This window comes from Stomoxys calcitrans, chromosome 1, assembly GCF_963082655.1.
Source record: "Stomoxys calcitrans chromosome 1, idStoCalc2.1, whole genome shotgun sequence".
NCBI classification, from domain to species: Eukaryota; Metazoa; Arthropoda; class Insecta; order Diptera; family Muscidae; genus Stomoxys; species Stomoxys calcitrans.
The window spans coordinates 247,679,025-247,695,439 of record NC_081552.1 but is presented as its reverse complement, the minus strand read 5'-3'; the positions used below and the strand labels follow the sequence as shown (position 1 = coordinate 247,695,439).

The 16,415-nt window shown below is 39.5% G+C and overlaps 1 protein-coding gene across 1 annotated transcript; it reads right to left on the bottom strand.

Moving 5' to 3' along the window:
• Positions 1–207: 207 nt before the first annotated feature.
• LOC131997727 (uncharacterized) lies at positions 208–5,649 on the bottom strand. The gene is made up of 2 exons (XM_059369151.1): positions 2,363–5,649; positions 208–652 (listed from the first exon to the last, which is right to left on the bottom strand). The coding sequence occupies exons 1-2, from the start codon at positions 5,647–5,649 to the stop codon at positions 208–210; spliced, it is 3,732 nt and encodes a 1,243-aa protein (XP_059225134.1).
• Positions 5,650–16,415: the final 10,766 nt, after the last annotated feature.

Sequence of the window (16,415 nt, the reverse complement as noted above, 5' to 3'; positions counted from 1 at the left end):
CCAAACAGATGGCGCACTCATAAATTTTGTTGAGATTCATTTGCTTTGAGCCCATTTTTTTTTCTGGAAATGAAGAAGGTAAGTAAAGTTTTTACGGATTAGAAGAAGCCAATGAAATGAGGTGAAATGTGGGGTTAGATGAGGGTTAGATGTGGATTTAAGCGGTGATGTTAGTGTTATTTAAGGCGAGTATGAATGGGAGGAAGATTATGATAGTGATGAGTCTAATGGATCTTGGTCCAAGAGAGGTAAATAACAAAGTTTGACTATGGGACGAGTTATTGTACCAGACGATATCCGTATATCCGCGACTCGAGTATTGTCGTCGGATCCTGGATGAGTCCGGATTATTCTCCCTAAACGCCAGTCGTTAGGAGGTAGCAGGTCATCCATGACCACGACCAAATCGCCTATCTTCAAATTCCGATCCGAACCCTTCCACTTATATCTCTTATGGAGTGCCTTAAGATAATCTTCCCTCCACCTTATAGCGAATTGGTGATGAAGGGCTTTGAGTTTTGTCCATCTGTTGACCAGGGACAACCTCTGTGAATCCTGCTCAGGAAATGCCATGATAGGGGACCCCTTAATAAAGTGGCCGGGTGTCAAAGCCGTCAAATCACTCGGATCAGCAGAAATCGCTGATATGGGTCTGGAGTTGAGAATTCCCTCAATACGGGCAAGAAGAGTAGCAAACTGCTCGAAAGTGAATCGGTGAGCCCCAGTAATTCTCTTAAAATGGTGCTTAAAGCTCTTCACTGCGGATTCCCACAATCCGCCCATATGCGGTGCGTAGGGAGGAATAAACTGCCATTCGAAGCCATGACTGGAGTACTTCTCGGCTATATCGTCTGCTGAAGTCTTCACGAAAGTCATGAATTCTCTTAGCATTTTTCGGCTGGCGCCGACGAAATTTCTACCATTATCGGAAACTACCCTCTGGGGTAGCCCCCGCCTTCCGACGAATCGTGTGAATGCAGCCTCAAATGCTGCAGAAGAGAGCTCGGAACATGGCTCTAAGTGTATTGCTTTCGTCGCGAAACAGACGAAAACGGAAGCATATCCCTTTACCATGGGGGAGCGGCGTAAAGTAGAGCTTTTAAGCTCGAAAGGCCCTGCAAAATCGACTCCAGTAATGTGAAAAGGAGGAGTCAGAGCGCATCTCGAAGGAGGTAGTGGAGCCATGATCTGAGCACATGGTCTATGCTTAAAAATGATGCACGTCCTGCATCTGTGTATGACGCCCTTTACCCTAGGCTTGAGTCTAGAAATATAAAACTCCGTTTGGACCATTCTGCACATAAGTGTGCAATCGGCATGAGCCAGGAAATGATGTAAATGGAGTAGGTACAAGTGGCATAATCGGGAATTTCCGGGTAAGATCACGGGATGTCTCTCATTATATGGAAGAGAAGAATCAGCCAGTCGTCCATCAACTCGCATGACCCCTTCGCGATCCAGAAATGGATTCAACACCTTTAGTGAACTTCTCTCGCTTATTGCCTCGGACTTGCCTAACAGGTCGTATTCATCATGATAAAATTTCCTTTGAGACAGTGAAATTAGGCGAATCTTAGCAAATTTCACTTCCTTATGCGAAAGATATAAAGAAGTATTCTTCTCGGTAGAGCGATATCTACTAAGACAGTTGCCGTAGAATCGAAAAATATAAGAGACCACCCTTAGAGACCGAGTATAAGAAGAAAACCTCTGCAATATGTCGGATTCTTCATTCGTCTCGTGAAATGTCTGTACCTTCGAACGCCTTCCCAACTCCGGCGACTCCAAGGGATTGTTCCTTGGCCATGACGAACTTGGTTGAGTCAGCCAACATGGGCCATTGAACCATAGAGGGTTCATATTCAAATACTGAGGTGTACATCCCCTCGTGCCAAGATCGGCAGGATTATCATGCGTCGGGACGTGACGCCAAACACCATTAGGGACAAGATCGTGAATCTCTGAGGTTCGATTAGCAACATATGTCTCCCAAGACCAAGGCGGCTTTGAAAGCCAGCCGAGTACTATCGAAGAGTCCGTCCATAGAGTTATGCTGCTGATCTCGTAGTCGCATGTAGATAAAACATAATCGACCAACTTGGCAAGAAGGTATGCACCATTCAGCTCCAGCCGTGGGAGACAAACAGGCTTAAGAGGCGCAACCTTGCTTTTGGCGACCAGAAGATTAGAGAAAACCACAGACTTCTCGTTCTGACATCGCATATAAACGCAAGCGCAGTATGCAGCTTGTGAAGCGTCTGAAAATCCATGGATTTCTATGACGTCGTCAGGGACAAATCTAATCCATCTGGGTATAGAAAGGCTCTCCACGTGATATAGATCGGAGACAATTGCATCCCACGCAAGCTGAGAATCCCTGCCGAGAAAGTCGTCCCATTCAAGTCCTTCTAACCACAGTTGTTGCATAAGAATCTTGGCCCTAATAATAATAGGTGTGATCCAACCAGCGGGATCAAATAGCTGGGCAATTGCAGAGAGAATTTTGCGTTTCGTCATTTCATGACTTGACTCAACGGGTTTGACGGAATAACCAAAAGTGTCAGTTAAAGCGTTCCATTTGATTCCCAGCGTCTTAGCTGAACTTGACTCCTGGAAGCGTAAAAATTCAGAATCGTAAAGATCCTCAGGTGAGAGATGAGCCAGTAGCTGATTATCGTTGGCAATAAACTTCCTAAGGGGAAATCCTGCTTGTTTCAAAACCACAAGCAGGTCCTTCTGGGCTTGGACCGCTTCGTCCACAGAGAAGCCTCCGGACAATATATCGTCGACATAGGTTTCTCGTCTGAGAATACCTGCGACATGAGGATAATCGTGTTCTGAATCTGACGCCAGTTGTAACAGTGTACGTATAGCGAGAAACGGAGCGCAATTTACGCCAAAAGTGACGGTCCTAAGTTGATAGTCCTTAACCGGACCATTCGCTTCGGGTTTAAACAATATCCGCTGGTATGGTCTGTCGTGGGGATGAACAAGAATTTGTCTGTACATTTTCTGGATGTCTCCACAGAAAACGTATCGGTACTTCCTCCAATTGAGAAGCACAGAAGTCAAATCAGACTGCAATGTGGGTCCTACGTGAAGTACATCATTCAATGAGTAGCCAGACTTTGTCCTTCGAGAAGCGTTGAAAACAACTCGGACTTTCGTCGACTTGTGCTCAGGGCGTACAACGGCGTGATGGGGTAAATAAAAAGAGTTAAATTTACCCTCCATGGATATCTCACGAGAAGACGTTTCTTCCATGTGATTAAGAGTCAGATATTCGCCTAAAACAGCGTTGTATTGAGATTCTAATTCGGGTTCTTTCGAAAGATTTTGCTCCATACGATTATACTGAGCAAGAGCCAAGAATCTAGACGATCCTAAATACAAAGAGTATGAGAATTCGTCTTTGAACGGTAACCTCACCATATAACGACCGTCCGATATTCGAGTTGTAGTTTTCCTGTAGAATTCTTCACAGAATGCATCAGAATCTGAGACGAGAGGAGACGAGGGTATTTCTTCCTGTTCCCAAAACTTCCTGAGAAGATCGCTTATTGCGGGTTCTTCTGGTTTGAGAACGTTCACAGAGAAAGAGAATGCAGTTTCAGCTCGCATTGGGCCACTGAGCACCCAACCGAATATAGTATTGTATGCTGAAGTGTCACCACAAATATTCTTCTTGATTCCTTCAATATTGATGAAACGTTCGGAATCATTGCCAAGAACTAAATCAATTTGGGCTGATTTATTAAAATGGGGATCCGCCAGATCGAGATCTTCTAAATCTGAAGGATGTGGTATTTTGAATGAGTAAGACGGTAAACGTCTGGTTAATTTTGGCAGCACAATTGCTGAAATAGTGAAACGTACATCGTGTTTTTCGGATACCACCACTAATTGACATTCTTTGTCAGAGATCTGAGTTTGTTCTCCAATACCGAAAATTTCGAATTGGGCTTTAGTAGTGGGAATTTGTAATAAATTCTGAATTCGTTTTGAGATAAATGTTCGTTGAGAACCCGGGTCTATTAGGGCTCTAACAGTGAATAATTCTCCCTGATGTTCAATTTGGACTAAAGCTGTCCTTAGAAGAATCATATCGTTGTTTGAGGCAAAATTTGCTTGAACACCGGAAGGACGATTTTGTCTTGATGTAGAAGGAATATCGTCTTGTGACTGATAATTTGGTTCTGCGTCACTTGACTTCGTCTCGGAAGTTTGTGGTTGAGAGACATTATTGTTGTTATCAGTGGTTTTCCTAAGATGGAGAAGACTGTGATGTGCTTTGTGACAAATAATGCATGTATTTTTGCTTTTACAACTTGCTTTTAGATGGTTTGAAGCCAAACAATTATTGCAAATTTTATTCTTGTAGACAAAGTCTATACGCTGTTGTGCTGTAAATTTGCGAAAATCTGGGCAAGTCCTAATTGAATGTTTGGAAACACAAACAGGACATGACGAATTTAGTTTCTCTTGGGAGTGATACGTTTGAATTTTGGCAGATGAGTTATTTGGTGACTGAGTCTTGGCAGAATTTTGAGACGGGATGTTATTCTGTTGTTTCGTAGACTTAATGCTGGTGATGCGTTCTACAACCTCGAATCTGTTTATGAGGAACTCGTCAAGTTGGTTCCATGTCGGTAAATCTCGGTGGGATTTCAAAGATTGTTCCCAAAGAGAAAGAGTTTCATCTGGTAATTTCGTCGATACCAGATATATCAAAATCGGATCCCAACTTTCGACGTCAACGTCAAGTGTCTTGAGAGTACACAGACAATCATTTACTGCCGATTGGATTCTCTGAATGGAATCACTATTCTCTACTGTTGCTGTAGGAATATTAAAAAGCATCTTCAGTTGATTGTCAACAAGCACACGCTTGTTTTCGTAGCGGGATTTCAGAGCACTCCATGCTATGTCGAAATTCTCGTCACATAAGGTGTACCTTTTGACGATTGCACCAGCGGCACCTCTGGTTTTATTCCGCAAATGGTAAAGTTTCTGAGCTTTCGTTAACTTGGGGTGGTTAACATAGACTGCCGTGAACATATCACGGAATGACGGCCATTCCTCGTAGCCTCCTTTGAAAATCTCAGTGTCACAAGGCGGTACCTTAATGCAGCTGTTTGAGACTTCCAGAGACGTGTTTTGAGGAATATATTGCTGTTGTGGTATATAACTGGGGATAAGACTGTGTCTCGTAGACTGTCTAGTATTCCCGCTAGCTATTCTGAGAATATCCAGAATTTGAGATCTGGCTGTGTAATACGCCTCAGAACTGGCGTTGAAATTTATCTTCGCATTTTCCCTGAAGTCCCTGGTGTTCGAAGACCTTGGAGACAGCATAACACCTTCATAAGTTGCCTGTAGCCTTTGCCAACGGCTCTCCAAGTCCTCTAGTTTCACCTCCAAAACCGAGTCGGTTTGGTCAGAAATGTCACTTTGTTCAAATTGTGTACAAAATGAGATCAAGTGATCACAATCGAACAAAAATTTATCGTTGTTGAGGGAAGTCTCCATAGATGCACCACCTGTAATTCCGGTGGAATTACTGTGGTCAGTAGACCCCGATGTCGGATTGGTATCCATACATCCAGTGTCCCCTGTGCCGGTCTTAGCACCTTTAGTCGTCAGACTCATCTCGAAAAAAGGGAAGAACAGAACTGTACGACAATGACAAATATGATATGGATGGAGTCAGCTAGAAGAAGAATCGATATCTCGTAGGTTCACCAAAAAAAGATCTTCGCGCGAATCTGTATGGCTTTTGAACCCCAAGCGTGATGTGATCCGTTGAATGAGAAACTGTTATTCTAATTGTAAGTGCAATTAAAATGTAGAGCGATCAGGAAATGTAAGCTGCAGAGCGGGAATGCAACGAATTGCCAAAAAAATACAACTTACAAATGCCAACAATCAATGTAAAAATAGTCTCACTCAAAGCAGAATGCAAAGTCGAAGAATGTGGGCCGATCGGGGTGATGCAATGGATTGCGAAAATTCTGTGAGGTACAGAATTACCAGGAGCAAATGGAAGAACAGATCCCTTCTTCTATGCAAAGGTTTGATCCTGAAAATTGTAAGTGACTAGCGGGAATGCAACGAATTGCCAAATATGTACCTTACAATTTCAAAACCACAAGAGTTGTCGAGATTTGAAAACGTTAGGCCTTCGTAGAATCTCTCCATCAAAAGTGGAAGAATCGAAATCCCAGTCACTGAGAATTCCTGAGATAAAAAATTCATAAAAGGCAGCCAAACCCTCCGCTGCAAGAACTCTCGTGGAAATCCAATAAAGGGCTATAAACTTCTATCGAGCAAGAATTCTTGGGAAAGGTACGATAAAAAGTAGTGAAATTCTGCTGGAGTAAGAATTATCGTAGTAAAATGCAGTGAAATAGCAGAATTTCGTTCGAGTAAGAATTTCTCTGAAAAAGTCCCAATAAACGACAAAAAAAAAAATTCTTATTGAGTACGAATTTTTGTAGAAATCCAGTCAAACGAAGAGAAATTTCCTCGAAAAATCATGTGACTTCCGATTGGGAATGAAGTTTCCAATAGAGCAAGAGATCGACGGGAAAAGAAATCGACGCGAATATCCAAATCGAATCGAAAAACGTCAAAGGGTCCCAAGTCGAAATATTCTTGTCTGCAGATAAATTAGAGATTCCCAAAAAAATGTATTTCCATTTGATAGCAAATTGTATCAAATGCGGACCAATGTTTTGTGTTAGTTCAGAAATGTGTGTTGTTAGTTTTAAAATGATGAAAATAAAGATGTGTTTTATGGTGTTTGTTATTTTATGAAGTTGTAATTTTCATTTATAATAGTTTTATTTTATTTATTTGTTTGATGATGGGAACAATTGTGCTTACGTTTCACAATTTTCCTTATAACGCTAAAATATTTAAATTTATTTTTCGTAGAATGGAATCGTTGTGTTGCTTCTTCACAATATTCCAACAGCTCGCTTTCGTTGAATAAATTTTGTTTATTGTCGTAGAACGGAAGAATTGTGTTTTAATTTCCACGATTTTCCAATAAAAAACGCTTTATATTAAACATATTTCAATCTCTAATCATCAAAACACTTGTTTGTGAAAAGAGGGGTTCCGTTGGGCTCGTTGTAAAGATACACTGTTGACAATATGTTGGCTTTTTTTCCCTTAACTTTTATTTTTCTCAAATGAATTGTTTTGGTCTTAATATGTTGGCCTGGTGCTGTACCATATGATTTCTAAATTCTTTCTTCATGTAAATATATTTGACTATGAAAGGGCATTGACCTTATGCAGTTTGCTGTTTCTCTATTCGCAAATGATCACCGCTGTTGCCTACGACCGTCGCTGCTCATGCGAGTGGGGGAATGATATGCTGTTACGATGACTGCGTGTACAAATGGATGTATATACACACGTACCTATGTTGACGAATTTGCTTTGACTATTTTTTCCCTTTCGTTGGGCGACTCCTGCATATATACGTACATATGTTGATGAAGTAGGTTTGGATATTTTCGTTTTGTTAGGGACACCGGTACACGTGAAAAATAATACGAGTCGAGTTTAATGATTATATTATCGAACACAAAATTTTTTATTTTACATTAAAATTTAATAAGAGCTGTTGGAGTTATTGAGAAACAATAGCTATTCTATAATTTCGGCGAAACTGTGAAAATGTTAAGTCCGACAAAAAAAATCAATTTTAATTGATTAGGGATTTTATGCAACAGTTGACAATTTTAATTGTTTTTTGTTAAGACCGATGAAAATATATTTTATGTTGACAAAGTCTAAATGTTCGGCATAAACTTTCACTGTTCGAGCATTATTCTCAAGAAAAGTTGTTGTAAAATTTTAATTTTTTTTAACTTTCCGGAAAAAATTATATTGAAATCAATAAACGCGATGCGAAAAGCCAGCACAATATTAAAAACAAACCAAATAATTTTGTATCAAGAGACGGGGTTTCAATTCATTTGAGAAAATTATCAATGCTTTTCTTTCTTATTCATGGGCATATGATTTGCATATCATGTCTGTGTGTTTTACTGTAGATGCAAACATCAATAGTTGATTCTCTGTGTAGCCACAACGTTGTTATTTAAAATTTCGAACGATATAACGATTTATATATTTGATTCTAACTCTTTGTCTGTTCAATTTCGATATTTACTTGTTGTTAACGATGAATAAATGTATGTGGTTTTGTATGTTTGTGATGGAGATGTTAAAACAAATCAACATAAAAATTTTCCAATATTATACGTTGTACTTTTCCTTTTAAAAAAAAATTACCAACAATTTTTTCCAGTGTACTGTGATCATACGTATGTTCATAGGCTGTATTTCCAGCCTCGCTTATTGCTATTGCCGTGTGTTCTTTGTCTCTGCCAGTGGATAAGGCTGCGAGCTTTGACTGAGTGTCGATGAGTATTTATGTATACACACACGCGTGTATAACCATATATGCTTCTACTTCGTTTTGTTTTCTTTTCGTTGCTTCTAGGGCCAGGCAGTGGCCGTCGATGAACATTCAAGTATACACACACACGTGTATATTTACATACAAGAACTCTGCTTTATTTTTTTTTTTTTTTTCGTTGCTGTTAGCGGCCAGACATTGGCTTTCGTTGTACACCGATGACTTTATGTATGTACGTTCGTTTGTATATTCAAATAGGCATACATTGCTTTGGCCCTTTTTCATCACAATTGATGTTGGTTGGAATTGATTTTCTTTTTCTTATTAGGTGATCATGTACACTCGAAAAAAAATGCTTTTTGATACAATGCAATTTGATGGGTAGCTTAGTTAATTGCAAAATTTAAGCGATATGTTTATGGGAAATGATTTTAAATTGTAGTGTATGTTGTTGTATTGATTTGTTTTAATATTTTAGTGGAAATATAATTTTATGGGAAAATAATGATAATGTTTGTGTGCAATATGATAAATGAGTAAAGTGCAATAAACTGAAGATGATTAAGGGGCAGTGCAATTTTAATGATGATAGTGCAATAATTCAGGAAAATTTTTGTAAATTACGATTTTAAATAATTTTTTTTTTTTTTTTATTTTAACAAATGATGACAAAAGGAAAATGGGGGATGATTTATGATGAGGATGAAATGAATATGATGAGATGAATTTGAGGAAAAAAAATTTTTTCTTTTTTTTTTTTTTTTTTAAATACCTTTTTGTTGTATTATATTAGCCTCCATGCACAACGAAAAAAAAAATTTTATTTTCTCCTTTTTTTTTCGAATTTCTTTTAAACAAAAACGGTTCTTTTTTTTACATGGGCTTTTCTTCTTCTATCTATTTGGATTACAGACTGGGTTTCTTCTTCTTTATTGCCTTTCCTGTACATAAGTGCACCTTATGTATTTGTATCTATATGTATATAAGACGATTCTTTCGGATTTTTGGGCACGTGTTCGACCGTTATTTTCACCGTTTTTTTTTTACCGTTATAGCAAAAATTATGGATTTTTCAAACACCCTTTCAACCGAAAAAATTTTGCACTTTGCACTTTGCACTTTTTCTTGAATTTTCTGCAGATTTTTTTTTGTTGAGTGTATAATTTTATTGGCACACAAACGAACATTTGCAAACAAACGAATTTTGATTGGTTTTTGGCAGTTATTATGTCAATTTTTTTTTGGCTTTTTAGGCTTTTAATTTGACCATTTTCAACTTTCAAACTAACGAAAATTAACAATTTTTAATGTCGAAACGACGAAAACAACAACTTTGCATTACAAACTGACTTTTTTTTTTTTTTTTTTTTTTTCTTTGTTATCTTTTATCACATTTTATCACAGATTTTTCACATTTATGGAATTTTTGAAATTTTGAGCACTTTTTATGATAATTAGTTCGATTTTCCTGTTTTCTGTACGATTTTTTTCGCGGTTGTTTGCAAATGTTTTTTCTTCAAGAGAACAAAAAATGGTTTTGCACTTACCGGTGCTTCACACAACTAACATGGGAACTTTGGGATTTTGGTTTGGTTTTACCTTCTGTTGTGTGTGTGAGTTTTTCTTGCAGTTTCCAGTGAACGGCTGCGAAGGACCATGAATAGCTTTGGGGGGGGGGGGGGATTCCAAATATATGATGTAAAGCGAAGGTCGTAGATGAGTGGACTGTATGTAGCAGCTTGTTATTCCTCAGAGTTGGGGAATAACAAGCAAAGAAATAGAATACCCACAGCAACACCGCAAAGGAGTAAAAAAGCAAAACACAAGTTTGGTTTCAGTAAAACGTTATAATATGTAAGTTTATTTAAATAGGGTTAGTGGGTTAGGTAGATGTTACGCTAGGGAAAGAGATGAAAAGAGGAGTTAGAATCTTCAAACCTTACCGATCGAACGCTGATGACCAAGTGTTTGATGGTAAGTTTCTAAAAAGGGCATGTAGTCAGGAATGTTCTAATTCCATATCATTCCTTTAGTACAAACTGACATGCCTTTTAGCATTCTATTACAATCAGAGTTGGGAAGTACAATTTAACAATTTAATTCAATTATAATTCAATGGTACAATTAAATTCAAGTATTCAAAACAAAAAACAAAATATAAAATCAAATGTTAAGGACAGGATTGTCCAGGTATTTATTTGTTATTTACCCAATAAATACCCAAGCCTTAGGAATTTCCCTGGTAGAGACCCATCTCTAAGTATATAGGATTCGGCCCATCCAAACTTAAGGCGTTTTTACTTGTCTTTTATATAAAACTCAAAGTGTGTTTGTTAGTATGAACCCATTTTCTTGAAATTTTTACAGATGGTCTAGGTTGATCTGGAAGGAATAGGCTATATAATTTTTTGATACGGAAGGGGGGTGACCCTTCCCCTTACCCCGATCTCCAGATATTGTGTAACGAACCTTTAAAAGTAGCATTTTTCATCTTATTTCGATGAAATTTGGCACAACGACTTTTCAAGAGGAGAGGACTAACTTGATATTAAAAATTGGGTCCAGGTACCTAGGGGCCGGCCCGAACCCAAAATCCCCTCAAATAGGCATATTGAACGATAATAACAATATGGGGCTCAAATGGAAGGTATTGGGGAGTAGATTACGAATATGGTCTGGAAGGAGCAATAGGCTGTATAATTTCTTGACTTTGGAAGGCGGGCAGACTCTCCCCCTTATCCCAAAAGCACCGCCTAAAAATAAAACTGGAACGATCGGGACTATATGGGACTCAAATGAAAGTATTCGAGAGTAGAGTACTAATTTGACATTAAAAATTGGGTCCAGGTACCTAGGGGCCGCTCCGAACCCAAAGCCCCCTCGAATAGGCATATTGAACGATAATAACAATATGGGGCTCAAATGAAAGGTATTGGGGAGTAGATTACGAATATGGTCTGGAAGGAGCAATAGGCTGTATAATTTCTTGACTTTGGAAGGCGGGCGGACTCTCCCCCTTATCCCAAAAGCACCACCCAAAATTTCAAATGCACCGATCGGGACAATATGGAACTCAAATGAAAGGTATTCGAGAGTAGAGTACTAATTTGGCACTAAAAATTGGGTCCAGGTACCTAGGGGCCGGCCCGAACCCAAAATACCCTCGAATAGGCATATTGGACGATAATAACAATATGGGGCTCAAATGAAAGGTATTGGGGAGTAGATTACGAAAATGGTCCGGAAATAGGCTATATAATTTCTTGACTTTGGAAGGCGGGCGGACTCTCCCCCTTATCCCAAAAGCACCACCCAAAATTTCAAATGCACCGATCGGGACAATATGGGACTCAAATGAAAGGTATTCGAGAGTAGAGTACTAATTTGACATTAAAAATTAGGTCCAGGTACCTAGGGGCCGGTCCGAACCCAAAATCCCCTCGAATAGGCATATTGGACGATAATAACAATATTGGGCTCAAATGAAAGGTATTGGGGAGTAGATTACGAATATGGTCTGGAAGGAGCAATAGGCTGTATAGTTTCTTGACTTTGGAAGGCGGGCGGACTCTCCCCCTTATCCCAAAAGCACCTCTCAAAAATTAAAGTGGAACGATCGGGACAATATGGGACTCTAAAGAATGGTATTGGTGGAAGAAGCAATAGGTTATAGAATTTCTTGATATCGTAAGCAGGGGGACCTCCCCCCAAACACCACGCAAAAATAAAAGTGGACCGATCGCGACAATATGGGACTCTAATGAATGGTATTAGGGAGTAGATTACGAATACGGTCTGAAAAGGAGCAATAGGCTATATATTTTTTTGACTTTGAGAGGCGGGCGGACTCTCCCTCTTACCCCAAAAGCACCTCCTCTCCCCCTTACCCCAAATGAATGCTATTGATATCGTTAGCAAGGGGACCCTCCCCACATACCCAAAAAGCTTCTCCCAAAAATGAAAGTGGATCGCTCGGGACAATATGGGACTTAAATGACAGGTATTCGGGAGTAGAATATTAGTATGGTAATAAACATTAGGACCAGATACGTAGGAGCCCGCCCCGACCCAAAATCCCCTCAAATAGGCATAATTGACGATAAGGAGTCAAATGAAAGGTATTAGGAAGTAGATGTGGTCCGGAAGGAGCAATAGACTATAGAATTTCTTGATATCAGAAGAGGGAAGTCATGACAAGCCATGGGACTCCAAAATGGAAATATTTGCCAATCACGGCCATATGGGGAGCAAATTGGGGGTATAATGTTTGAGAGTAGATGAACAAATTGTTGTGGGCAGATGGCTATGGTATTCACATATTTTTCGCGTGGTATTAATGACGACGCAGCGGAGGGGGCCAGGTTCAGCTAGTTTTTCCATAAAATCTCCTATGTGTGGGAACAAAACAAGTTCATGAAAAACTAAACCACAGTCACATGTCCCACAATTTTAAAGGCAATTTAAAAATTCTTTGCCATCTAGTTTGGCGTCTATTTTTGCTTGTTTTATCATTGGAAATCTTAAAAATCGATATGACTATAGAAATGAATATTGGCATTTTAATCTAAATAGTTGCAGCAAGAAGACTGAAAATTAGTTTTGCGTTTTATCTTCAATTTCCCCCCAACCAATCGTGAGTGTTTGAACGTCTTCCCAAGTTTAGCTCTGGGGCATCCGTTTTTGGCAGATGAGCAATTTTGGGGTGCACTTGTTCTGGCAGCAGAGAACTGATTACAATTTGTCTGGTGGCTTCAAAACTTAAATTAGATACCTCTGTAGAAAGCCACACCAGCTGAAACTGGGAAACTACGACCAGCCCAGCCAAGACCCCCTTTGCTTCACTATGCGTTTGATGGTGTGAGCATTGTTTGTCGTTAATGTCTCTAAACTAAAAATTAAAATCGCAAAACTGTCAAATGCATGCTGTGAGGAGTCAGGCATAATGGGCCAAAAAGCTTGAGGATGCATCAGCACATCTTCTAATGAAAACTATTTGGCTAAAATGAGCAGGAAAAGGCAGCCGTAGACACTCAGCCATGAGTTAGGATGCCTAGTAAAATGAAAAGGAGAACAAGAAGAAGAAGACGAAGCAGCTTTGGTTGACGCTGAAGGAAGTGAGTGTGAATGTTTTTGGCATAAAAACAATTTAGGAATTGAAGTTTATGTCTTGTTGCCGTTGTTGGCTTGCTTAGATGGCTGGGCTACATAGTGCTTGGTTATCCTCTTAGCCTGGTTCTGTTGTTTTATTTCTCGCTTGTTTGTTTGTGTGTTTGACGTCATCAGCAATTGTTTTGCCATAGTTGTGGCTTTGGCCATGGCTTTTTTTGTTCTTGTCTTGAGTTAAAAATTCATACACATATGGGATAAGAAGATAAATGACGAACATTTTCATAAATTAGCATAAATATTTGTTAGGTTACGTCGCTTTTTTTTTCTTTAACCACCCTGTTGGTTTTTGCCTCTACCTATATGCAATTTCAACATGGGCACAGTAGTTTTGGTGTTATACAGGTAACAACGCAAGGCCCAGATAATGTATCACTAGTTGAACTATAACTAAATAGCTTAGGGAGAACAAGTAAAAGCGTGCTAAGTTCGGCCGGGCCGAATCTTTTATACCCTCCACCATGGATCGCATTTGTCGAGCTCAAGCCATGATATCCTTTTTTTAGGCAAAGAAAGGATAAAAGAAAAGAATTGCTATGTTATTGGAACAATATCAAGCTATGGTTCATTTTGGACCATAATTGAAATGAATATTGGAGACCATAGTAGAAGTAATTGTGTAAAATTTCAACCAATACCAGGCATGAACCAACTTAGGGGAGTGGTATGGAAACAATTAAGGATTTTGAAAGTAGCACGGAATTCCTAATTTAGATTATTTTTTCGGGGTTACTTTTTTATACCCACCATCGAAGGTTGGGGGTATATTCATTTTGTCATACCGATTGCAACACATCGAAATATCCATTTCTGACCCTATAAAGTAGCCATGTCCGTCCGTCCGTCCGTCTGTCTGTTGAAATCACGCTACAGTCTTTAAAACTAGAGAAATTGAGCTGAAACTTTGCACAGATTCTTTTTTATCCATAGGCAGGTTAAGATCGAAGATGGGCTAAATCGGACTATATCTCGATATAGCCCCCATATAGACCGATCCGACGATTTAGGGTCTTAGACCCATAAAAGCCACATTTATTATCCGGTTTTGCTGAAATTTGGGACAGTGAGTTGTATTAAGCCTTTCGACATTTTTCTGCAATTTGGCCTAGATCGATCTAAATTTGGATATAGCTGCCATATAGACCGATAACTCGATTTAAGGTTTTGGGCCCATAAAGGGCGCATTGATTGTCCGATTTTGCCAAAATTTGGGACAGTGAATTGTGTTAGGCCCTTCGACATCCTTCACCAATTTGGTCCAGATTGGTCCAGATTTGGATATAGCTGCCATATAGACTGATCCGCCGATTTAGGGCCTTAGGCCCATAAAAGCCACATTTATTATCCGATTTTGCTGGAATTCGGGACAGTGAGTTGTCTTAGGCCCTTCGAGATTCTTCTACAATATGGCACAGATCAGTCTTGATTTGGATATAGCTGCCATATAGACCGATCTATCGATTTAAGGTTTTGAGGCCATAAAAAGCGCATTTATTATCCGATGTTGCTTAAATTTGGAACATTGAGTCAAATTACACCCCTCGACATATTTCTGCAATTTGGCCTAGATCGATCAAAATTTTGGATATAGCTGTCATATAGACCGATCCGCCGATTTGGGGTCTTAGGCCCATAAAAGCCACATTTATCATCCGATTTTGCCAAAATTTGGGACAATGAATTGTGTTAGAACCTTCGACATCCTTGTTCAATTTGGCCCAGATTGGTCCAGATTTGGATATAGCTGCCATATATACCGATCGATCGATTTAAGGTTTGGGGCCATAAACGGCGCATTAGTTGTCCGATGTCGCCAAAATTCGGGACAGAGAGTTAGATTAAGACCCTCGATATACCTCTGCAATATGGCACAGATCGGTCCAGATTTGGATATAGCTGCCGTATAGACCGATTTCCCGACTTAAGGTTTTGAGCCCATAAAAGTCGTATTAATTACCCGAAGTCACCGAAATTTCGGATATTGAGTTGTGTGAGGCCCTTCGACATCCTTCTTCAATTTGTCCTAGATCGGTCTGGATTTGGGTATAGCTGCCATATAGACCGATTTCCCGACTTAAGGTTTTGAGCCCATAAAAGTCGTATTAATTACCCGAAGTCACCGAAATTTCGGATATTGAGTTGTGTGAGGCCCTTCGACATCCTTCTTCAATTTGGCCTAGATCGGTCTGGATTTGGGTATAGCTGCCATATAGACCGATATCTCGATTTAAGGTTTTGTGCCCATAAAAGGCGCATTTATTATCCGATGTTGCCGAAATTCGGGACAGTGAGTTGTGTGAGGCCCTTCGACATCCTTCTTCAATTTGGCCTAGATCGGTCTGGATTTGGGTATAGCTGCCATATAGACCGATATCTCGATTTAAGGTTTTGGGCCCATAAAAGGCGCATTTATTATCCGATGTTGCCGAAATTCGGGACAGTGAGTTGTGTTAGGCCACTCGACATTCTTCTTCAATTTGGCCCAGTTTGGTCAAGATTTGGATATAGCTGCCTTATAGACCGATCTCTCGATTTAAGTTTATGGGGCCATAAAAGGCGCATTTATTTGACATTATGTGCCCTATTAAGGGTTGCGAACCAAAAATCGCAATACTCTGTTGATTTTTCGCCTTTTCAAATATAATGAGTTTGGTATAAATGCAAAAATGTAAATTTTGCTCATGAACATTCCTCTAAGGAACAGGGGCAAACTTCTCACATATCAATGAGTGCAGTCCGATTCAAGTTTAAGCTCAATGATAAGGGGGCTCCTTTTTATAGCCGAGTCCGAACGGCGAGCCGCAGTGCGAAA

Excerpts from the sequence above, each read along its gene's own strand:
- LOC131997727 (XM_059369151.1), bottom strand. The coding sequence starts at position 5,649 with ATGAGTCTGACGACTAAAGGTGCTAAGACCGGCACAGGGGACACTGGA. Across the intron at positions 653-2,362 it reads GGCAGGGATTCTCAGCTTGC|ACCCATATCAGCGATTTCTG; the intron begins GTGGGATGCAAT and ends TCTCAACTCCAG.